This window comes from Epinephelus fuscoguttatus, linkage group LG2 (assembly GCF_011397635.1).
Source record: "Epinephelus fuscoguttatus linkage group LG2, E.fuscoguttatus.final_Chr_v1".
NCBI lineage: Eukaryota > Metazoa > Chordata > Actinopteri > Perciformes > Serranidae > Epinephelus > Epinephelus fuscoguttatus.
The window spans coordinates 26,308,085-26,333,737 of record NC_064753.1 but is presented as its reverse complement, the minus strand read 5'-3'; the positions used below and the strand labels follow the sequence as shown (position 1 = coordinate 26,333,737).

The window sequence follows — 25,653 nt, the reverse complement described above, 5'->3', positions numbered from 1 at the left end:
AAGTAAATCATTATGCACACAAACAGCCCTGTTCAGGGTTGTACATACATTTAAATTGTATACTGTAGGTAGCATGGTGATGCAGTGGTTAGCATTGTGGCCTCACAGCAAGAGGGTTCCTGGTTCGTACCCTGGGGTTGGGGAGCCCTTCTGTGCGGAGTTTGCATGTTCTCAGTGTGGGCTTTTTTTCTTCTCGGGGTACTCCGGCTTCCTCCCACAGTCCAAAGACCTGCAGGTTAACTGGTGACTCTAAATTGCCCGTAGATACGGTTGTCTGTCTCTATGTATCAGCCCTGTGATAGTCTGGCAACCTGTCTAGGGTGTACCCTGCCTCTCGCCCAGTGTCAGCTGGGATAGGCTCCAGCCCCCCTGTGACCCCTAATAGGACAAGCAGTTATGGAAAATGAATGAATGTACTATACTGTATTTATATCATAGGTTATGCTGGTTGAGATGGTGCAAATTGGAACTACTTTCCACACTGTTGAGTAGATATATCTGCAATGATGCATTGTATTTTATACTGTAAATTGGTCGTATGTTTAAATTAAAAGTGTAAATTTTCAAAGTAACTGTAACTTTAGTTTTTAAATCAGTGTTTTGCAGTAAGTGCAGTATTACCCTCTGACATGTAGCAAAATATAAGTATAAAGTAGCATAACATCAAAAAATACTCAAGTAGTCAATGTACTTAATTACTTTCCAGCACAGAGAGTGACAGAAACACTAAATTTGTAATGCCCACTCTGACTCACACTGAGACTCTGAAGAAATGATCAACTCAGAGTAGTTTTAATAAACCAGCATAAACTGCATGAAACTGGAGGCCCAGCTGCCCCTGTGCCTGTGTAGTGGCCCACTGTTTATATTTGTGTCCGTAGAGAGACAGCGCAGCACCGCAGTCTTTAATCTGAGCTCTGTGCCACTGTGCTGGGTTACAGCAGCACACAATGAGAGCTCTGTTCTCCGCTGAGGTACCACAGCTGGGACCTCTGGGCATGCTCAGTGCACAGCTCAGTCTTATCCTGATTATAAGACGGACTGCAGGCTTTCCAGCGGCAAATCAACCTAACTGACATGCATGGGAGATGTTATAGAGGCACGCCTTAGCTCAATTTAATTTACTCTTTTCTGCTGATTTATAACAGAACAAATGTTGATTTAACTGGCTCTGCACCAATGTGATAGACAAAGGCCACCGTTGAAGACACTGGTGGAAAAATGACTGTATATCCCACTCACAGCCTGTTAAATTGTTTTAAGTTCATCGATGAGATTGAATTAATGGGCCTGATTTCTAACACTGATGCACCTCACAGAAATGAGGTTTCATCCCTGGTGGACTGATGTGCTGCAGACAGCTGGGAGCTGAATGAAAGTTGTCATGGACCTGTGTAAGGACCTCTGTAAACAGGTGGAGAACTTCAAATTTTTGGGTGTAACCATCACCCCTTCTTTTGTCTTCTTCTCAGCAAATACTTTTTCTTCTAGGATAGCCTGAAAAGTTTTACATATTGCAGTTAGGTATGATCCAATTCTAATATGCTGGTATTGAGAGCATCCTCACCTCCGGATTAACTGTGTATGTGTGCAACACCTCAACACAAGACAGGAAGCGCCTGTACAAAGTGACGCTCTAAAAAATCATCTTGGAGCTACCCTCCCCTGGAAAAAATGGACACAAGATTCTTGAAGGCTCCCCTCAACCCAATAACCATCCTTTGTAAGCTCCTCCTCTTTTAAAAGACTGAAAAATATCAGAAATGGGTTCAGCAATGGCACGTTACCTGGAGCAGTGATTTTCAAACTTTTGTGTCCAAGCCAAAATCTCAAGGCACACCTGTATTTATATCTGTGCACTATAGCTTCTATGATGTTTGTTAGCACTTTTATCACAACATAAGACAATAAACATAAGAAAAGATAAGACAGGTAGCTTTCGTCACACTTTCTACTGACAGTTTTTTTTCTCTTCCAGTGGTAGGTCGTCTTCGCTGGTGCTTTGATGTAATTTGCTCAGTGCAATAAAGTGATCCATTTTCCCAGTTGGTGAATCGGTGCACACAACATACTGACACAGCCAATTAAAAATTCATTAATGCATTTTTTAGGCCCAGTTGAATATTCCAATAAAAAATGTGTGGTCATCACAAAATCCCACAGCACACCTGGATTTGCATCGCGGCACACTATTTGAGAAACACCGACCTAGAGGACATTTAAGATAAGACACGGCAAGACAAGACAATCCTTTATTAGTCCCACAGTGGCGAAATTTCATTGGTTGCAGCAGCAAGGGAGACTCAACACAAGAAACAGCAGCAGGAAACTCAAAGCAATGTAAAAAGTAAACAGTAGGAAAAGGTATTATAAAAAAAAAAGTAGTATAATAAATGGACAGATAACATGGCTGAATTTACATTATTGCATGTAGGAGGTATAGATATTGCACCTGAGCGATGATTGATGATTGCCAGTTTTGGTATATGTGGATGACTGGGAGCAGCATTGGTTGAAAAGCTCAAAAGTAGCATGAAGGAGGGTTGGACAAAGATCTTAACTTTAAAGTTACCAATGGATTGATATTAATCTTCCAAATGACACTATTGAACAAGACATCCAGACTCAAATAGATGTGCCTTTTTGAGTACATTCAGTGGCATTTCGCAGGTGAACCAGAACTCGCAGGTACCTCTGTTAGTATTTGGGGGCCAGGAGAGGCTGTGTGTCTCCTGCACAGGATATTACACCAAATGCAACAGCAAAGTGAACAAACTGTTACAAGAAACCAGCAAAGAAAGCCCGAGATGCAGGCTCTGTTTTTTTCATAGCAGAGCTGATCTTGATGTTCTGATTTAAATTGCTGTACTAATTTGACAGTATCTTAATGAAATGTGACTGTGGCCTCAGCATGCCGTGCAGCTGCAGTATGAAGGAAAACAAAAACACCAAATCACTTAACTTTCTGTAATTTTCTAATAATTTTGTGGTAATTTTTGAGAGGTCCCCTGGAAAGACTGTTGTAATTTGGGCTCGATTAGGGAAAATAAAAATGTCCATGCCATGTGATAATTTATCCAAATAACTGAAAGAGCAAAGTGGAGAGAAGAAAAGCAGCACATTAAGTGCAGCGTGCATCCTGAAAGTAGCAGAGAGGCGGATGATCTTACTGTTGGGAGCAGGAGGAGCAGCAGCCTCTACGGTCGGGCTTCAAGGATGTGAGCCAAGGACTCTCTGTCAGCTGGCCCAGCAGCCATGACAGGAAGTCAGCCTTCTGACATGGTGGTCCCACTCCTACACAAAACACTCACATGCACACCCACCAGCACCACCTCCACCCCAACATGCTCACACGCTCTGTTCCTCCCTGCAGAGAATATTGAAAAATGACATGTCATGATTTATATTGCATCACTGAGCTCACCACAGGCTGAACAGCAGTCAGCACTTTTTCCTCCGGGTGTCACCTCTGTCAGAGAACTGAACTGGGATCAGACCTCTCAGGACGTGATGAGCACTCTCATGCTCGCATCTGCACAAGGATAATTCTGTGCAGATGTACGGGGGTCTGAGATTTACAGCACGACAGTCCTCCAGGTTTGGAGCAGCAGTTTCACAACACTTTTGGGATTCATTAACTTCAGTCACAGCACAAGTAGCAGATTGAGAAGTGCGTTGTACAAAAATGAATATTAGAAAACACAGTTTAGGTTTGTTCTTTTCATAATGCCTGCATTAACTTCACTCCTGCACTAGTTTCAGCTCACTGTTTCATTATTTCTTGCCTCTACATTTACATGATGCATGCTGACACTCAGTATAAGAAACATTAACAATATTACTTGTGATATAAAGTCACACTGAATAAATAAGCAAAGATAAAATATAAGTGCTCTAAATGTTCATTTATTTTCCCTGTTCATACATTCCCTTTTTGCTGAACTGACTTTCACACAGGACCTGTCTATAGCTCTTCTTCATCCTGCTGACATCTTAATGTAAAAAAAAGTAGAAGCACAGCACAAGAACAGTACGCTGCTATCACACTTTATTAAAAATAGAAACATATATCCATAGTACTTTTCATACAGACTACAATGGTCCACTGGTATTATTTTCAAAAATGAGTTACATACTATAAAACACTCATTTGGCCTAAATCCACTGTAGAAATGTCTTAAAAAAACAAAAAAACAATAAGGAAGTCTAAATTAACCACCGTGTTTCTGAGCTCGTCCTATTTCATCCTTCCTGTGCCTTTTCATAAAATAAAACTTTATGGAGAGCAGAAAATGCAAATGTGGAGCAGAAACAGAAACAGATGTGTTTGCTGGGTGAGAGAAATAAATGCACATACAATTGATTTTAAAAAAAGATGGCACATTTATTGCAACATAAATGTTATATACATTGTGTTTTTCTGTTGAAAAAGACAGAAAATTCAAATGCTCGTTGCCGCAGTCGTTTTTTTTGTTTGTTTCTTTTTTGATGTGCATCGACAATACCTTTTCGTTTGACACAAGAACAAATTGTTTATCAATCAACAACGAGAGACTGGAGAATAAGATGGAGGTCAAAGTTTTAGGAATCTGGAGCTCGTACGAAGCCTTTTGAAGTACTAGCGCTACGAGCAACAATTCAGCTATGTTCTTGAGATGCCATTTTTAAATTTATTGTAATAATGGACAGGCTATTGTAAATAACCGTACGTTTTACTATCTAATATAGTAAAATAAAGTAAGAAACTTTTTACTCAAAACTTTTGCTTTCAAAAATCTAGAAAGAGTAATATTTAGAATTCAAGAAATATTCTTACAGTATTATTGTATAAAAGACTAACTACAGTGAAAAATAAGCCAAATGTTTTTTTTTCCTTTTGATTTTCTTTTTTTTTCTCATATATTATACAAGGGAAAGCATCTGGGATTACAGCAAAGTCTAACTTGGCAAACAGAGGAGCAAAGAAATATAGGAAGAACAGGAAAAATAAAATAAAAAAGAGCAGGAAGTGACATACATTATACCCTCAATCAAAGTCTGCCAACATGAATACAAACTCATGAATACTGAAATAAAGAACAAGGCCACATTCAGTCAGAGAATACACAGAAATGCTCAAGGTTTTTTTTCCCCCCACAAAAACAAAGTTTTTAAATCAAAAAACTTCAATGTAAACTCTTGGTGTGGCATCATGTCTTGTAATTTAAGTCCCTTTTTGTACAGAATAGTTATTCTGAATGTGGCAGCCTTGTTTAAGGTGTAGATAATGACAGAAGACAATATACAAAGAAATAAATGGAATATAAAGCAAGTCTTAAGACCAAAGACAAACGTAAAGCATGCACACTGATAGGGAAAACAAAATAAAGCCATGAACAATGTCTCGAAACATAAAAGAAAATCCTGTTAACTGCTTTTGTTCATTATTGTGCTACAGTTCTATGATATTCAACAAAATTCATGACATATCTACTCTGGCTTATTGTATTGAGTATATCACGGCTTGGATTGAAAACATTATTGAAAAATAACTTAGAGGTTCCTCTCCGCTGACTGTAACTGGACATTATAATGCTGGAAGCCTAAAGAAAATTACCTGTTATAACACAAATAAGCATAACTAAAAAATTTTACTCAGAATAACTGCGTTTGAAATTTCACGTCTTGAGATATTAACAGAAAAGAAAATGAAGTGATGTGTTCATCAGGCCAGGAGAAAGTGTGGTCATCGTCGTCGTCTTTAAACTATGTCTTAATCAAGCGATCTCTGATTAGCTGGTGGCGGGAAAAAGGACCATAAAATAAAACCAAAACAAGCCACTTCTGTGCTGACGTCAGGAGCGTGTAACTGTCAGGAGGCTAAACAAAGACAGGAATCTGCAAAAATATGTCACTGCTTACATTTAACACTATATGGCAAAGGGAAGGGCAATGAAGTCCCCTGTTCCTTCAGTTAAGACACTAAAAATATGCAGGGAATGCTAAGGTTTGCAAATAGTTTGCTCTCTGTATTTTCACTGCTCACTACTGAGGAAAAAAAAAAAACACAACTACATCTGAGCTTTCAGTAAACCTAGAGTTTGCCGTTCGTCTGTCACCTCTGCAGACAATATCTTTGACGCTAATGTAGTCGGGCCGACAGTATTATTCTGCTCGTCAGAAGCACAGATCTAAACTACACAGAAACAAACACATAGGTAGTTTTGGTTACACGTGGTCAGTGGCTGAATTAAATATAAATATAAATAATATATCCTCTTTTTCATTTTTAAATGGGGCACTCGCATCTTCATTTCTAACAGCTAATGATCATTTTCAGTTGGGTATAAATATCACTCTACACTGGCCAATAAATTAATCTTCTCCCCTCCATCTCGGACTCAGCGAAGAATTACCAGGGAGTTCTCAGTTTTAACGGTGACACTGGCAAACTATAGATCGACTGAAAAGCTGCATACTTCTCTTTGAATTTACTCAACTTTCCCTTTAGACATACACTTTATAGCTCAATAACATAATAAATAGGAAAAAAAGAAACAGACAAGAAAACAAAACAATTGCTGTTACAATGCATTCGTCAATTCAGTTTAGGCACAAGGCAATTTCCACGTACGGTTGGAGGAGATTGCGAAGTCTCTGATTGTTCAGAAGCAACAACACTTCTTGCAGACAGTGATATGTGCTGAAGATTTTTTTTTCATTGTGGGGAGTAATTTGCAGATGGAAACTGGTCACAGGGAGCTGGACACTTTGCTCCTCTTCAATCTTTTAGGATTGGATTGTGTTAGTCTCGTAGTTTTGCTTCAAGTGGTCTGTCTCCTCCGATTGGTGTCACAAACTGTGAGTCCTGTCTGTCACTGGGAAGCAAGGTCACCGACTCAAACGGGACAGAAATGATGTGGATCATTTTGATCTGCGGAGAGGAAGGACGAAATATGCTGATCAGAGGTGCTCATTAATAATCACACGAGGTACAAACAACTTCTACTCATATCTGAGGATCAAGACTATAAGAAATGGTTGATTTTAAAGTGCCATTATCACTACTTATGTGTTTATAGAAAAGTCTCTTCATTACAGTGAGGTAAGTAGAGATAAAACAAACAGCCAATAATCCTTCTTTTTTGCAACATCAGTGGATCTGCAACTTATTGATTATTAACTAATATGGCTTTTCAAATGGCACTTTTGGCCACGCAGAGACAAACTATGCTGCCTCCATTTGTGTTTCCATCAACAGTTTAGGTGCGCCATCTTGTGCCAAGTTGAAAATAAACTTTTAAAATAAGAACAAAGTGCATTATGCCAAATCATGCAAACTACAAATATTAAATTCCCTCATTTGGTGGAAAAAAAGTGGCAGAGCGTTGTTCCAGTGTGCTCTGACAGCACCTATACTTCTGAGACACTGCAAGCAAGCAATCCAGTATCCAGTGGACAGTAATGCATCACTGAGCAATAATTGAAAAACTCCTCCACTGAAGTGGACTCAGCGGTTGAGGGAAGTGATGCAACACCTCAAACTTGAGAAACTAAGATTCACATTAAATGGCTCTTCTGATAAATTTATGAGAATCTGGAATCCATTCATGGAATATATAAAAGCTTGACTCCCACACTTTATTGATAACTCCACATGTGGTGGATGTTGCACTAAATGTGCTTACATCTTTATCCTTTAAATGTTTGATATGTATGTAGGTATCTGTTTATGTGTGTTCTTGTGCATACGTTTACATGGGTATGTGTTTTTTACTTGACTGTTTTTTCTTTTGTAATGCCTCCAACAACATTACAAGAAAAATGTTAACCACAACAACACCAGCAGGATGGACAGGAAAGCTTTCTGTTCACAAACACAAGCGTGTCATCAGTTAAAGACACACCTTCAAGCAGGTAGACCTGCTGTATGGAGATGCAAATCCCTGCTGTGCTGGGCTGAGTCAAAGCTAGTCAAGAAAAGCTGGCACGTGTCAATGTAAAATGTCTATAAAGTGGTTTATCACGCAATGATGCCAGACGTTACATATTTGTAACTCCTTTTATCTGTTTTATTTTTTTATTGGTCATAAACAGAATATTTCTGAGTTTTAGGAAACTGTGAGGGACATTTTTTTTTACCAGTTTATAGACGTAGAAGTAAAAATTTATAAAAAAAAATAAAAAGTAAAAAAAACAAACAAACAAAAAAAAAAAAAACAATTAAAAACCACTGAAACAAGCAATTAAGTATCAATCATCTTAGGACCTCAGCAAAGTCAATAGTTTTTATTTTATCGGTTTCTCTTAACTGATGGTATTTGAGACACTAATCATCAGATTAATCAATATGTAAAACCATTGTTAGCTGCAGCCCTGGAGGTGAGAGTACAAACCTACTACTCAGAGATGGCCCATGGGGTTAGATGTGTCAGTCAGGCCTGGATGGACCCCCGTGTGGGCTTGTTGGGCGTCACCGGAGCCCCCAGACACTTTCTCCTCCTCCCTCCTCTTAAGGCAGGCTGCTTTGGGGTTCAGATTCCGCTCTGTGAGATCAGAGAGACAGAAATTAAACTTTTCTGTGAATGAATGAAGCATTGAGAGGCATTATTGGGATACATTCTTTGATTTACTAGCTTTAATATCTGTAAGTGTAATACTACAGCAAACTAGAAGGTCATCAGTATAGTGTAATCAGGATTTGTAGCATACGATGTATTGCTGCTCCCATGCTTTATTCGCGTTGCTTATAGCAACGTTTCGCCTCACGTAGGAGGCTTCATGTAGGAGGCTTCATCAGGCTACGTGAGGCGAAACGTTGCTTATTTGTTTGGTGTGGGAATAAAGCACGGGAGCAGCAATACATCGTATGCGACAAATCCTGATTTCTCAAGTTTTCCCTTTGATGTCAGCACCGACTGAAATAAGTTGATTCGGAGGATGTGCATTCTTTATATTTGTTTCACATCAGTATAGTGTACTCTAACACTTGAATGGCTTCCCAGCAGTTTCTCTGCTGGTGTTATGATCTTTTGGCTGAGTATCCATATTTGGCAGCTCTGTCAGTGAATTAGCTCCCCATAAATCAGACTGCAGCTCTGTTTACTGCAGTTCTGCTTTTTATAACTCCACATTTACAGTCTTCTCTCTGGATGTGACACTAAACTGAAATTACTGCCAGCAGGAATATGATGTGAAGCATTTTCAAGGATCAGTATTGATTAGATGTGATGTAGCGCTGACAGTTTAGTCATTTGCTACAATTCTAGGGTAAAGCTTTCATCAGCTGGACACTGACCTCTGACTTGCTGCTCCAGGTTGAGTATGACGGCCACAGCCTGATGGAGGATGAGCAGTTTAGTCTGGGGCTTCTCGCTTTTCAGGTGCAGCTGGCACATGCGACCAAGCTCCTTGAAGGCCTCGTTGATGTCTCGCACCCTTAGGCGTTCACGGGCGTTGTTAGCCATCCTCCTTTCACGCTCACGCTCAGCCTTCTGCTCTGGGTTCAGGTCCTCGTCTTCAGTGATACTGTGGGAGAAAGAACTGTTTTTACAGTTCAACAACAAATGATGAAACTGAGAAGAATATACGTCTCCCTGCCTCACTAAAATATCTTTAAAAAAATCACAACAGTCACTTTCACCAGCTATAATACACCTCAGTAATGAAATTCACTTTTAATGCATTCATGATGATTTCACGGCTCATGTTCGCTGCCTTAAACCACCAGGCCACCAGTGTGCCACAGCCTAACAAAATAATCCTCACTGAAACAATCTCACGGTCGCATGCACGCGTGCAGGCGCAGCTCATAATTAGCAACCGATTTGTAATAATGTGAACTCATTACGCTGAAAGACCAAGCGGCAAGCTACGTTAAGTATTACACAGTTTGTAAAAACAACATTAAATGTGTCAACTTAATTAACCAAAATTAATGACACGCACACTTGTTAGTGACAGTTTATCAATATAATGTAACACAGATTTATATTTTGACCTGAGGCTACATGTAATTCAGTTTCAATGTTTGCTTTCCTACTTATTGCTACTGCTGCAAGATTAATAACAAGAACAGGAGGGTGGCTGTCCACACTCAACTTGTCAGCATCGGTATGATTGCTTTAAGGTATTTCCTTTTCACTGTGTTCCTTGTTAAAAGGAAGATTATTGATTTTTGTTTTTGTGACGCTGAAAGGGAATTCAGCATTTTAACCCTAAACATTTTAATGCGATTCTGCCCTGACCTCACAGAAAGCAGTCTTTGAGGTGTGTACAGTGAAATCTGTTTCAAAATTATGTAATGTACTACCTGCCCAGATTAATGTCCCTGACTAAATTTACATGCACACTAATATTCCACTATTATTGACATGACAATATTATGAATGTGATACAGATCATGTAAACATCATATTATATTTGGATATTACGAAATCAGGCCTTCTTCAAATGAAGCATTTTCCAATTAAGACGTGGGATATATCGATATTCAGATTTTAGGAGCATTCTTTGGACATGTATACGGTGCATTTGGAATATGCGTCTCAAATGGGGTTTGTACGGCAGTTTGAGACACTTAGGCTCTCGCCTGTTCATGGCCAGCTCTGTGCATTGTCATGGATACCTTGTGCACAAACCAACTCGCAAACAGTTTGCAAGGCTAAGTAGAGATGGATTCCCAAAATTCCCAAAATTTATGAAAGACTTGGATATCAATAGATTTTTGGATATGCACAAATAACTCAACAACTTTCTTTTCAAGAGGATGGTTGAAGAAATAAAAGGGGGAGTCTGTGTTTGCACAATTTAACAAGTCCGCCACTGGTGGAAAATGGCAAAAGCGGCTCCGGCTGTTCCACTTATGTTTTGATATGATAAATTACATGTTAGGATGCGTTAATTGTAGAACACTCGTTTGCAGGTAGATAGGGACATTAGTGGAAGAGGAATACTGTTTTCAGAAATAAGGGAAAAACATGGAATATTAGAGATTTGAGGTGGTTTAAACACTTTTAAATTCAAATTATTATTAGCTAAACACTAAATTTCTTTCATCTTTGGAAAATGAATGTCTGTCTGTGTTCTGTTGTTACCTTGTGCGTGTGCCTGCTCTGGGTGTTCTCATATCTCTTCTGTCGCTCTCGTCATCTGACTTGTCATCATTGGAGAGGTTGTCATTCATTTCATCCTTGTCTTGTTTCTCCACCTTCAGCTCCAGTGTGGCGGGCACCTGGCCAGCCAGGGCTGAAGCAAGACCTGAAAGAGACAATGTAAATGTAAGGCATTATACATAAACTGAGCTATGCCCATGTCATGTTATGTGAGCCATATAATGAGTTGATAAGGCTGAGGGGGTGGGTCGGACCTCTGAACGTTTCCACCTGGTGGTTGAGTTCTGTGCTGGACGTGGAGCCGGCACTGGGCAGGCCTCCGTGGTTATTGTTCAGGCTGGCAGCATCGTCAGTGTGGGCACCACCCTGCTGCAACACAGACAGGAAGGACATTGTCAAGAAAGGAAGCAGACATTCTCTGAAGACATTTCATGAAACTATATTTTTGAGCAAGAGAAGAGAGATTAATAGAAGCCTGAAGATGAAGATCTCGGATGTTAGCTGCCGCTGTGTTGGCTTCTGCTAACCAGGCAGACATTTAACTGACTGTTCTGTGTAATGGCAGCAACAGAAAGTTTGCTGAACCTTTTCCACCAGTGAGGAGGATTGGTATCTAGTGAGAGAATGAGGGACGAATGTCTCTCATATAGGTGTCCACCCCACCTGTGTCTCAAGGTCACTGGCTTGGTGAGGGGTGCTGTGGCTGTCTCCCAGGAGCAACATGATGGCATTGCCCTGGTGGTGGCCAACAACTGTAACCTTGGCAGAAGACTCTGCTGTCTCATCATCTCCCCCTGTAGCACTAGTATATTATATTTAATATATATTTTTAACGGTTTAACTGGCAGTATTGATCCGTCAAAGTTCTACTTGTTGATTAACAGTTAAACAGTTAATTATTAACATTCTTTGATGCTGTTTGACAGCCTTTATGTATTCAAAGATTTAAGTATTCACATAAAAGGCTTTTTTGGGAAAACAATGTGTTCATGGTTCAAAAACTCATTCATGTCAGTCATGTCAAACACGGGGGTGCTTTAGTGCTTTGGTGATCACAGTAGTATGTTGTGGAGGGCATAACCAACAGTGAAATACACAGAATAAGTGCTACCTGTGTAATCATATTTCAAAAGAAGACCATCTTCATGATACATTATGAAAACATCTCTGCTGCTGACATTCTTAGACTTTGTTGTTTGTAACCACAACTAAAACGACGTCTGTTTCTCATGTCTAAAATGAGACAAATCCTCCTGTGTTCTGTTTCAAAAGATGTCAAGCCGAACCCACTCCACAGTGTGGCCATTTCCGTCTTATTTTGTCCACATTCATAACATTAAAATGGTCAACTCCCACCGTGTTGCACCACAGAGTCCCTCCTTCCTGAGGTTTACCACATGTTCTTCAGCTATTTGATATCCCCTCTGAGAACCAGGGGAAAGGCGGGGAAATCGTCACTGAGGGTGAAGGCTGTCCCCTCCTTTTCTTAAAGGAATGTGATCCCCAGTCACTGTTGGCCTCTGTTAACCCCGCCACCCCGAGACCCTCCCCTTCCTCAGCGCTACGCTAATCTTTGCTGTGCTCTCAACAGGTGTCCAAACAACTCTTTGTCTGGAGGAGGAGGAGGAGGGAAGCTGGGGCTCTGGCAAGAAAAGAACGCTGCCATTTTCATGGCTGGGCCTGATTACCATACAGCTGAGGACCTCTATTTGGGTGGAGGCCGCGGGTTCAGACACACGTTTCCAACGATTCAGATTTCCTGGGTTGTTAAAAAGAAGTGATGAAAAGGGGTGGAAGGGGGTAGAGGGCGGGGTGTCAGCCTGAGTAAAAAGCCTGTGGCTGTGCCGTGCCGAGGCTGGTGAGCTCTGTCTGAGGGGACCTCTTCCCACACAGGAAGTGCTGTGTTAGTGCAGACACAGTATGTTCTATCTCACAGTCGCAGTCGGTCAACATCACTGCCACAACCAAGCTCTCTGTAACAAATACATCAAACTGAGCTCTTCTGACAACCACAAGAAAATTCTTGTTAGGGGACAAAACAAGCTCAAAAGATCCAACTTCAGCACCAGAGTGAAAACAGCCAGTAACAGAAAACACAGAGCCTCACAACAAACAAGAAACTTTAACTGTATTCAAAATAAATTAATGTTGACAAAGGAGATTTGAGACCACAGACCAGAGAGGGACAGAAGAAATCCTGATTAGAAGTTGGACCAGAAAATACAGCACAGCTTTGATGTTCATGCCAACAAAACACAAGTGAAATCTTTTTTGAAAAATAAACATAAAAATGTCTGACTAAATGAAAACATGGCTCATTCTTCTTTTTATTCGCACTAAATTTCAAATTAGCATCAGGAGAAAATATTAAATATGTGTTTCATGTCAGCTGGATGCCTGGGGCTGGGTTAACAGGAAAAATGTAACAGCGCTACAGCTGAAAGGAAAAGTTGATTGGCTGATCAACAGAATCATAATTGGCAGCTATTTTGATGATTAATTAATCATTTAAGTCACTTTACAAAACAAGCAATATATAGAAATTATGTTAGGCTTTAGGAAACTGTAAGGGGCATTTTTCACTCATTTCTGACATTTTAGAGACAAAGCACTTGATTATCTCCAGATCATACGGTTAGTTGTGTGTGTGTGTGTGTGTGTGTGTGTGTGTGTGTGTGTGTGCGTGTACACAGCTAATCTCACAAACTACTGGACCAATCAGCCTAATAGTTTGTGTGCACATTTATAACTGTAAGCTCTCGTGGTTGTGGTGATTCCCAATTGTTGAAAAACCTGTTCTATTGACTGTTTTATACCATAATTGACTGCCGACTCCTCATTCCTCCTAACTGGCTGGTAGAGGCGGCAAATTTTCCACAAAGGGTTAAGTTAAAAACATCAAGCCTTACCTTCTGTTGCAAGCAGCATTTTGGCTTTCGTCATGGCTCAAAAGCTGAAATTTTGTCTGAAGTTTTGTCTCATTTTGAATTGGAGCATCTGCACCCGATATGTTATGATCCACTAATGTTAGGCATCATACAAGATGAATAAATCCACATTTCTGGTTTCCTGGAGGAGATGTGCACTCTGATGCGTACACTTTAAGTTAATAATGAAAGTAGTGCACATGTATGGCTTTGCTCTGGTCTCGTCTGACCGCTGACATCTGACTAACTTAATATTACTCATGGGAGCATTTAATTTCCATCAGAAGACCATGTCTTTAAGAGAGTGAAAAAATAATAATATAAAAAATACAGGTCATGAAACATATTGTGTTTTCTGTTCAATTGTCTAAGACTTTTCCTTCCATCATTTACATTCAGTACCTTTATAAATAATCTAATCTACTCTACTTTAATACTCTAATCTAAGTAATCTGAACTCTTTAAACCAATACAGCATTGTTTTTGTTGTTTTTTATTGTGTGTGAAAATGATTATTCCTAATCACCTCTGGATTGCAGTTGGACGAGCTGCCGTATCTATTTTCCACTGCAGATGTGTTCAAATCTCTTGGCTCTGTAGCATGAAATACCTCGGATGGAGGATGGGTGAACACATCATGATTTATACAGAGACCTGCATTCTCCTGTTTCTCAAGAGGTTTAGTGCAACACACAAATACTTCCTACACCAAAGCGCAACTTCACTCCACTACGTCTGTTTTTCTCATTTCTCTTTCACCCTTGTGTATGCAGCCGCTCTCCAGAGGAGGGTGAGCCCTAGGCCAGCCGTGACACTTATGGAAAATATGTCAGGATAAATTCAACTGTTCATGTGTGGAAAATGTCTAGTTTTTACACATGGCAGCGGACCTGTATGAACAGGTGGCCAAGGCCTTTTGCATTGGGAAGTTTGACAAATAACACACATCCACCACAGAAATCAGTTTTCTCCTTCACTTTATCCTGAATCCATATACAATTAAAGATCTAAACACTTATGTGAAATACTCTTACCATCGCTGCTGTCCGACTTGGGACCAATGCAGAGGCGGGGAAGTTTGCTCCAAGGGCTGCTATTGGCCCATTTTGTGCCTGTCCCAGCAGAGTGTGTATGTCGCTGGGCAGACTGGCGGTGGAGCCCACTGCATGGTTCCTCAGAACAAGGATTGCATCATCCAGTCTGTCCAGACGATCCTCCATTCGCGACTGGGAGGACCAGAGGGATTGAAGAGTGAAGGGTTAGGGAGAGGGAGAGGAGAGGAAAAGAAGGACAGAGCAGCTTAGTATAAGCACATTAGGACAAAAATTGAAAACACTGATTGTATGGTGTGGACTTGAAAAGAAAAAGAACAAACATCTGAAACACAAGATAAAGAAGGCAATTCAAATGCAAGATCAATAAAGCTGTTTCAGCTTGAGTTGTAAGAGTCAGCAAATGCCATTATTTCTGTGAAACTGCACAATGGACAGATGTACATCAGGAGTGCTTCAACAATTAATTCAATATCTAACATTTAAGCAAAACTTAAGCTGATTACTGCAAGCTGGAACGGCTAAAACATAACATGACAATATGGCAACAAAGGCAATAAAGATGAAAGTGTATTTCACTGTGAGGTGTGTGAACTGCAAGTCAAAAACAAAATGAGAAATGCAAAGACGTATGGAACATGTAATGAGGAAAGACTCTGTCTGAAGAGTACCTCGCAGACATCCTTTAAGAAAGACATGGCATCCTGGAGATGCTCATGTAACTGCTGATGAACTCTGTTTTTCTGGCAAAGTCAAATAAGAATAAGACAGGATTATGAAAAAAGATCAGTATCTATAAATACTAGAAACACACTGTGGATAAAGATTGTTTTTGTAAAGACACACAGACAAGACGGGCAGGATTTGGAGGGAAGCACACAGATGCTGACTATTCATTTTGTAAGGATGTTTGCACATTTAATAACCCCTTCTACAGTATTGGACTTTTCTTCTTTTCTTTGGGTTTGTAGGGGGTGTTACAAAAAGTTCACATCCTCCACATTATATTAAACACAATGCACACAAGTTTCTTTACACAGTTGGCCCTCAAGTTTAATTTCTCTCTTGAAACAAATCATTTGTAAAAGCTGCCTTCTCCATTGTCCCATATCACCCTTGAGTGATATAATTATGATGCATGATATTACTTTGCATTGTTTTAGTCATCATATCCAGCTGTGCCTTTACTATACTCAAGTGATATGACGCAACAGATCACTTTACACGAGTGTTTCTTATTAAAAGCGGCTAATTCACAGAAATTGATACTGATAATTCCCATCTTAACATACACATATTCACTTAGGAGATCCGTCATTTTGAGTGTAATCTAATCCTCAGCTCACATGTTTAGACAGTTGTTCATCACTGTTTCCTAGAAGCGATGGGGCTTTCCAAATTTCCAAGTAGTTTTTGACTCAGCCACAAGGGAACTGTGATCTATGCTTTATCTCTACACACTCTTGAGCGAATCCTGAGATTATGTCATCACTCCCCTCCACCGCCTGCCAGTGGAATATTTCATTCATTAAAAACTGTAAGAGAATCTTTTTAAATAATATTTAACCAGTCATTGGGCATAAAGACTAAGCATTCTTAAAGGTATACTAATGACCAACTAGAAGTGTGTAGCAGTGGATTTATCGGCAGAAATTCTGCCATTTGCCTATATTTTCTTATTCTCTGGGATGATCCTGTGCACAGCGTGCAGGTGAGGGGTGGACTTAATAAAAAGGTAGTGACAAGGTACCAGACTAAGCAGTATGCATTGAAGAGAAAGCTGTAAAAAAGGAGGACACTAGTGCCTAAAAAACAGCGGTTGGCTTTCACTTTCACTTGGCGATACTGTCTACAATCAGTAGCTGACAATTCTTGCATTGTGTTTCTTTAAGGCTCAATGTTTTGTATATTTAGAGCTTAGATTTGAAAAATGTGCAGTGATGAATGATTTTCACAGATTTTATGGCCGCACGCATCCAAAAGTTTCTCCACCAGCAAGAAGATGATGCTCACCACAGTTTACATGTGATAAACAGGACCCTCTGGTAACCAGGAGTATGCTGGTCAGTAAATGGCAGACTAACAGAAAGTAAAATGGTTAACCGAAAAGTACAAAGAAATGCAGATAATTTCACTTTTTCCAGTCATTCCCTTGTCCAGAAATTTGGTGTCAGTGAACATTTGCATCATGGACCCTAGGTGTTTTTAAACAGCTTCAAATATCTCCTTATTTTTTCTCATCACTACTTAAAAATCTTTATCTATTAATGTTGCCACTTGCAAAAGCTACTACCTTTGACTCTACTGCAGGTCTGCCCTCCCTCCTACAAGTCAAAGAAACCCATTCTAACAACTATAAGATACAACATTAAATATTCAAAAATATATAAGCCACCTCTTGTAGTGCTGCATTTCTGTTCTAAATCATGTCAAGCAGTACGGTAATCAATTTTTGTTTCCACATTAGTTTTATCAGCAGCTAACTTTACGGGAATCTGATTTCATTCACTTGCATTGTTAGCGTCACTTGTGTAGTCTTACTTATCTTTGGTGGCCATGAAGAGATAAAACAATGCCGGAGGAAGAGTGGAAGGAACCGTTTACAAGGTGACGTTCAATATCCTCTTCACATGCAATCTGCTGTTTGAATGGGACTATGTGATAAGACTGCAACTGGAATTAGTGTGGCCTTTTAAAGTCCTGTTCTGAGCTATTTTATTTATTTATCTAGTCGATGTGAAAAGCAAGTTAGAGTGTCTTTAGCATCTGTGCTGTTATGCATTTCCTGGTAAAACAGACTATTTGAGCTTTGTACAGTCACAAGTGGGATTTAAATTAAATAATTTGATTGGACCGCTAAAAAGTGGGCAGGTGGGGCGTCGGTGGCTTAGTGGTAGAGCAGGCGCCCCATGTACAAGGCTGTTGTTGCAGCGGCCCAAGTTCGAATCCAGCCTGTGGCCCTTTGCTGCATGTCTCTCCCTCTCTCTCTCCCCCCTTCACACCTCACTATCCTATCAATTAAAGGGAAAAAATGCCCTAAAAATATCTTTAAAAAAAAAAGTGAGCAGGCGTAGAGTTTGGTGCGACACAGAGCTACAGCAGACACAGACCTCCCTTGCCGTTTGATCAGTAGGAGGGCGAGGGAGAGATAAATTAACTAGATCACACTGTTTTGAAATTGAAAACAAAGTTTTTGCTGACTGATATCCATATAAATGATGGGTAGCTAGCTAGTCGCTCAAAGTCTTAGCTGATTAACATTTGTAAACGTCAGTGTAGGATGAGTCATCAAACATTTGAAACTAAAATACCTGTTTAAAGAGGAGGAGAAAAGACAGGGAATTTATGTGAAAAAACTCTGATGCTGATTTTGTGACATATATTGTGAATATAACAAGATAAATGATCAATTAACACAGGGACATAGGATTACAACTGGACAAATCTATCTTTCATTTTATGGAGACTTGAAACAATAAATGTGTTTAACATGTGGACTATGCAGCAGCATGCATTTGAAAAGTCTATTGATTATGAAAAGTGACAGCAAAGGCCTGTGGGTTTCAAGATGTTTGGCTTCCTCTGACAGTAAGTAGCTTTATACTGTGGCAAACACATCTGTGAGTTAATAACTTAAATAGACACTAATGTCAATAAGAAAATGCTTTTGAAAACTTTTTTTGAGTCTTGCTTTGATATAGACTGTTTTGTGTTATCTGTGTTTATAGTTACATTTCTATTTAGGGCTCCATAATTCAGTACTTTCACCTGTAATAAACCTCCTCGCAGAAAATATAAATGCATAACATGTGCATCAGGTAAAAGGCTGGATGAAAGGTGAGCTGTCGCTCTGGTCGCATGGCAGCGAAGGAATCCTGGAGAAGTTGTTCAGCAAACAGCTGCCACCCCCACACCCGCCCCCTGAACGAAACCCATCCCCCAACTGTCATCCCCGTCCTGGCCCACGGAGTGGAGGACAGATGGCAAGCCCCAAGGGACAGGTATTGTTCAGTTTGGTTATCCCTCTACCCCCACCTTCCTCAGCAAAACATTTGTCAGACAGGAATCTCTCTGTAATGCTAGCTCAGTCTTTCACGGGTAACATATCCAAAGTGAACATCCATCATAGAAGACGGAGGCAGACAGGGAGCTTACCAGTGAGTGAAGGGAGTTCTCATAATTTGGAGAGGAGGGGGTCTGTCCACCAGCGCGGGGCCACTGGTTGGTACCTGATGAAGAGAGGGAGAGATGTAGTGGAGGTCAATCCTCTGATTCACTTTCATATCAACATGGCTGATAGCTGTATCCTGCTCCAATACAAAATCTAACTGACACACACAATAACACGCAGCCATAACACACTGACATCCTGATTTTCTGGTTTCTTGTTGTTCCATGTGGGATATTTTTATCTCTTAGGACTCGGTTGCATCATTTCCTGATGGCTGGACTGCATCCTGACACATGAGCCAGCGGAGGGTTCGTCTAATACCCACTTCCACCCTGAAATGTACGCTGCATCTGCACATTAATGTGCAAAGCTATGAGAGGCTGGAGGACAATATGGGAGATCTGACTTCAGACATTAGTCTTCCCTCACACTTACTCTTTCATGGAAACTTTGAATCTCTAGAAACACATCGAAGTGATTTAAAAAATGCGGCCTGGCTGAATAGTATTCGGCTCATGGCCTTCATCAGGGCTTTTGATGAAAGAAATATGCCAAGCATCTGGGTTCAGTCAAGTTCATACTCTTCCACTACAGTGTTATCTTTCTCTTTAGTTTTTCTGTTAGTTTATTCGGCTGGTGATGTAGTGGCAATCAGGGCTGTCCAGAATACAAGTTTTTGGGCATTGTAGCTTCAGTGAGAAATATCTATGAGTAATCAAAGCTTTAGCGAGGGGGCTCTGGGTCAGGTAATGACAGATGACGACGTAAGTCAGACTTTTTTGCACCTGAAATAATGTGACAATTGGCCCCTTTGTTAGCTTGCAAGTCACAGAGACATTAGCAATAATAGCTAGATAGCTAAATTTCTTTGGCGAATCTGGCACTTGACTTTTTGGGAGGCATCTTCACAAATTTTGAAACTATTCCAGACGCCTGACTTGGATAACACCGTGCTAGCGCATCTGTAAACTGTCACGTGTGGTCAGAGAGTCTCAGTTTCAGTAGTGCTGGACTGCTGGTGACTGATGTTAGATGAGAGTGAGTCGGAGTCACAAAATAATCAACAGGTTTAAATGTCCTTGTCAGAGAATAACTTAATAATAAATATACGTATAAACGGAGCATTCAAATACTGATTTGGTCAACAATTACCATGGCAACAATTGAAGCTTCGAAGCATTTGGGTCAGCCCAAGTGGCAGCACAATCAGTTTGCCTTCAGTTTGTCTTTTACGGTGTACACATCTGGAAACATCTAACTTCCATTGTTTCATTTCTACTAATACGGTACGTCCCGTGAAGCCAGATCTACTGCTGCACTTTTCTTCTTTTCAATCCAAATGAAACATCATGCATTTCAATCATGTAATCTTAATATGGGGAAACTTTAGATACTCTGCACTAGAGATTACAATTTACCTTTGGCTGGAAGAAGTTCACAGTGGATGTTGTACATTTATACGAGCCAAAAAGTAAATCTACGGGCCAGTACAGGAAAGCAAATCAAGCTGGATTGATCTGGTGTAAATTAGTGCAAAGGAAAAGGAATCCACATCTGCTCATCACATTTCCAGGACAACATTTCTTTCTTTCTCCTTTCCTAAAACACAATCATCCAAATAACCTGCCTGCCATGTGCAACAGGAGGCAAAGCATTATACAATCAAATAACCCTAATGGACTCTGACAATAATGAACCTTTCCAGGTTATTCACAGGATAGGATGTCTTTGGGCCTTTCCAGCTCAGGGCTCTCTGTGCTATACTGGTGCCTATTATGGTGGATGGATGCCAAACCCAGCCTACATCCTGGTATATAGAGTCCATAGTCAGCAGCACACTCTGCAGATTGAGACTTTGTTTGGGTTATTTATCCTATAGGGTGAATCTATAAACTCATTCTTCTTACTGAAGCACGGCAATTCAACATGCAGACTTGGATGAGGGGACAAAGTTATAGTGGAGGGGGCTGGCTGAGATAAAATGTTATCCTTTCTTATTTCAAAGAGTAATTAAAAAGTTGCAAGGGGATGGATTCACGACGCTAGTTAGCCAGTTAGGACATTAACAACACAACCCGATTTTAAAGAAACATTTACAAACAGTAACACAAACATTTCCGAACTGTTTCTATTCAAGAGTGTAATGGCTAAAAGAATAATTTTACTTCATATAACATGTTTGTTTCGATCTCATGCCCTCTTGACTTGAGCCATTTGTTTACTTTCCTCACTTCCATTTCTCTTCTTGTGCTCTAACTGAATTGACAATCAGTGATTTCATTCATCGACAGGTTCTGCCATCTGTGACACCCATTCAACATGCTGAATTATCGGGGGAAAAAAGACAAGGGCCAAATAGTGCTGACGGTGCGGGACACACTGCAAAAGCTAGGGCGACAGACGCTCACGAACGGCCCGACATTGACCAATGGCCAACTGTCAGCTCGGTGGGTCAGGGTCCTGATTGTTAACCGTTTGATTTTACAAATCAAGGCCTATGTGGTCAGAGACATAATCGACCACTGAATTCAGCACAGTGGTTTTCAAACGCAGCACAATTACAGTGACAGAAAAAGAAACAAAAAAAAACACCTCATGTATATTTTTGACAAACACAAGAAAAATGACTCCCTAAATCTCAGGAAGCTGTTTTTCCATTAATTCATTCCAATGAAATGTCTCGCTAAACTTCAGTACTGGAGTTTTCGTGTTCTTTATTCTCACAGCCTTGGATATATCAGACTTTAATTAACAGACTATTAAAAGTGACTTTGGAGGAGGAAATGAAAAAGCCTCTGTTCTGCCTCAGCTTTCTCCCAGGTGAGTGAGACAGGAACTCCACATGAGCCTCTGCTGGCTGGCGGCTGTGAAAAATTAGCCCGGGGCTCTGGTTCCCACGTGCACCGGAGAGGGCTAATTGAACAAACCAGTCTTGAGTAATGTGCTGTATATTGGTGTAATCGTAATGATGAATGGATTTTCAACAGCGAGCCAAATTTCGTGCCAATTTCAAAGTAGCGCTCTTTTTCTAATCCCAGAAGCGTAATAAGGGTGAATAATTAGCGAAACGATATCCATTTCCAAAAATCTCACGTCTATTCATTTTGCAGTATGTTTTTTATTTCTAATATGAATTCCATTAATAAAAATAAACACTGAACTTTTATCACTTTTTAAATTTCATTTTTTTTCCATAATAACTTAAAACACTGATAAGAACATCCTGTAACAACACATAATGTTAAGGCTGGGCGATATATCAATATTATATCAGTATCGTTATGAGGCTAGATATCATCTTAGATTTTAGATATCATACTATTGTAAGGACTGTTCTAGCTGCTCTATTCCTTATTTTTACCCTACCCACCCTTACCTTAGTCATTATATCCATATTACTGATGATATTTTAATAGAAATATCATTGTGTACATATTTTGTGAAAGCACCAAAAGTCAACCCTACAATATCTTTATATGTCGAAAAAGGTATTTGGCCAAAAAATATCCTTGTATTTGATTGTCCCTACACTGCCCAGCCCTACATGATGTCGTAACATAACAGCATTTGGAAAAACTTCAGAACACATTGCATGATAAACTGGACTTTACTTCTATTGTTATGCAGCCAGGTGTGGCATGCTGTACTGTAAATAGGTCAAGAGGGGGGATCTCCCCAAGTGAGTCTGTCATAGACCTCATCATCAGCTGAGTCACAGCAGCCCTCCTTCACCCACTGGCAGATAAACAAGGCCTTTTGCAGCCTGGTCTGTGTGTTTGTGTGTGTGTGTGTGTTGGGGGAACAGCTGTCCATGGGGCAGGGCAACAGCTGAGGATGAGGGGGGCATACGTAGAGACAGCTGTCGCCACTCCATTACCACACATGACACAACTGCCCGCTAAAACAACACACCGGGCTTTCCCTTACTGTTTCCCCTCATTCACTTTCCATTACTCTCGGGCCTCTGTCAACACGTCTGACAATCCATATTCTTATTACGCACGTCTCTTTTTACTGTAAAATCCCAATATATTAAAAACAGGAACCTTTTTGTATGGGGTTGGAGTACGGGCTGTGCACTGTTTCTTTAAACTACGTTCCTGGTTTTGTTCTCTGCATTTGTTCCAAAATAAAAATTCAATTCAGAGGGAGTCTTGTTTGCCCATCCTCAAAAATCAAGCTGACATAAAAACATAAACTGCCAAGCACTTGTGTGGAACAACACGATTACGTAACAATAAATCTACTCCCAAAAAGTGTGTCTTATTACAAAGTAGGATGAGTGCAATGAGCCGCTGTTATAAGCCATAAAAACTTGGATAACAGTTCTACAAAAAACAAAACAAAAAAAAGACCCACTTCAAACATTTTCATTACAAGATTTTCAAATCCTTAAGCACCCAAAAAGCCACAGCCCCAATCTTTTTCATTTACATTGTCATTCCAGGGTTTGTCATTAAAGCTTCATTCCCATCACTTAAAAACAAATTCCTGTCCTGTTACTCCAAAATCACTTGTCAGCTAGATCTAAATTTATGAACATGAACAAAGACCCTCATAAAAAGCTCAGAGCCAAAACCAGTCTGTGATGTCATCGGGAGTCTATGCAGAGCAGCTCTCTTGGCCATGAAAGTAAAGCCCATGTTGTGAACACTGGACCAGCACGTCAGACACTGTTTTAACGTGCAGGTGGAACTTACAACACTGATTTCATGCTTTCAGTACAACTCACATCACTCCGTGTGCTCAGGGACTGCAGAGGAACTACGGATGTTAATCAGTATTCTTGCTAACTCCGGCATGTTTACGTTACATATTCTTACGCTTACTATCAAATAAAAAGTTAAATAAATAGATAGAAATACATTTAATGAAATTTAAGAAGTGAGGCCTTTTGTACGATTTCAAATACTTGAATACTTGATTTTTTTTTTTTTTATTTATTTATTTTTTTTTACAATGGATTAATGTAACAACGGCATTAACTGCCCTGGCATAGATAAGCATGGAGAATGAGTAGAGAATGATTAGAGCTCCTTCACAGCTAAAAGTGATATTAAATTAAGCTTTAGGGAAACTTCACACTTCGCTCTGCTTAGGCTTTAATTAATCCAACGAATGCAACACATAGTAACAGTAATAAAATTACGGAAAGGCATATTCATGAAAGCCTTGGCTATTTCAGTTCAAGGCCTAATTCTAACACAACCTGATGCGTGTCTGTCACAGGCAAGCCTTTATGAAGAAGTTCACTAAAGATCTGTTTAACTTTTAATCTCTGGTGTAGATGCATTGGAGGTGTGTATGAGATGAAAATCCAACAGTGCTGCTCTACCTGGCCTTCCAGACGGGGTACCGGCAGCAGTCACCACGGTACCTGCTGAGGCAGCACCTGCTGTGGCTGTCAGAGGTGAAGGAGAACCCACAGGTGTCGATGGGTTGGATGGAAAACTACTGCTAGTGTGGTCAGGTGAGTAAATCTGTGGGAGCAGAGAGGAAGAGAAAAAATTTAAGATTCATCATTGATGCACCATCAGCAGCCCGAAATTTAAAAAAAAAAAAAAAAAAAAATGTATGTATGTATGTATACACACACACACACACACACACACACACACACATATATATATATATATATATATATATATACATATATATCACTGGTCGCTGTTTCTTCAGATCTTTAACAGCTGTTACTATCTTCAAGCCAAAAATGTATCATCAATTATGGTGACTTGACCGCCAGGGATGTCATAAAAATGCTAAGTGCATACATGTGAGTCGTTAACAGTCATCTGTGCTCAAGGCACGGCCTTAACAAAATGAACCATAAACAGGATTCACTTGGATGTCTTTCACCTGGGTCTTGCTCCTGTATCCTTCTGCAGAGCCTCTTTCCCACTGGCCAAAAATCCACTAACACCCACTAAAATCTGACTTTTGTATTTTATGGGAAAGGTTACAATAGACATTCATTCCCGGTACAAATGACTCTGCAGTAGTCACGGGTATTAATCAGCTCCAGCTCCGACTGGCTCCTATCTGCAGTGATGGAAATATGACATCCAGGTGGGCAAGCTAATGTTACTCCCTTTTACAACGCGATACAATGACGTGTATTTAGTCAGCACCAAGTTTAAGAGAGAGACTGAATGAGTAAGACATATAAAAAGTAACATTTTCGCTGGCCTCCAAGCTGATTTCTACTGTTTTCTAACCTGTTTTCTGTTCTGTCTATGACATCGAACTTGACACACAGAAACACTCGTCCACTGCAGAGCTGGTTTACTGGCAATGAAAAGGAGTTTATCGCCTATTTTAACATGTTATACTGTGTTTAAAAAATCTACACATGCTCTTATTTTGCTGGAAAAAGGGGTATTAGTCAGATAATGGCAGGTGAAGATCAA

The 25,653-nt window shown here is 40.0% G+C and overlaps 1 protein-coding gene across 6 annotated transcripts in view; it reads right to left on the bottom strand.

Annotated features, from left to right (window-relative positions):
- Positions 1–4,031: 4,031 nt before the first annotated feature.
- tcf12 (transcription factor 12) overlaps positions 4,032–25,653 on the bottom strand; it is a 101,012-nt gene continuing 79,390 nt past the window's right edge. For 2 of the 6 annotated variants that reach the window (XM_049594552.1, XM_049594561.1), the window contains 8 exons: positions 24,579–24,723; positions 19,228–19,301; positions 15,055–15,246; positions 11,348–11,459; positions 11,076–11,238; positions 9,278–9,507; positions 8,376–8,525; positions 4,032–6,913 (listed from right to left, as the gene is read on the bottom strand). In XM_049594552.1, coding sequence (XP_049450509.1) covers positions 8,383–8,525; positions 9,278–9,507; positions 11,076–11,238; positions 11,348–11,459; positions 15,055–15,246; positions 19,228–19,301; positions 24,579–24,723 — 1,059 coding nt within the window. In that variant the 3' untranslated portion in view covers positions 4,032–6,913; positions 8,376–8,382. Of the gene's footprint in view, positions 6,914–8,375; positions 8,526–9,277; positions 9,523–11,075; positions 11,239–11,347; positions 11,463–15,054; positions 15,247–19,227; positions 19,302–24,578; positions 24,724–25,653 lie in introns of all 6 variants that reach the window. The other 4 variants (XM_049594516.1, XM_049594524.1, XM_049594541.1 and 1 more) reach the window with 4 other exon arrangements.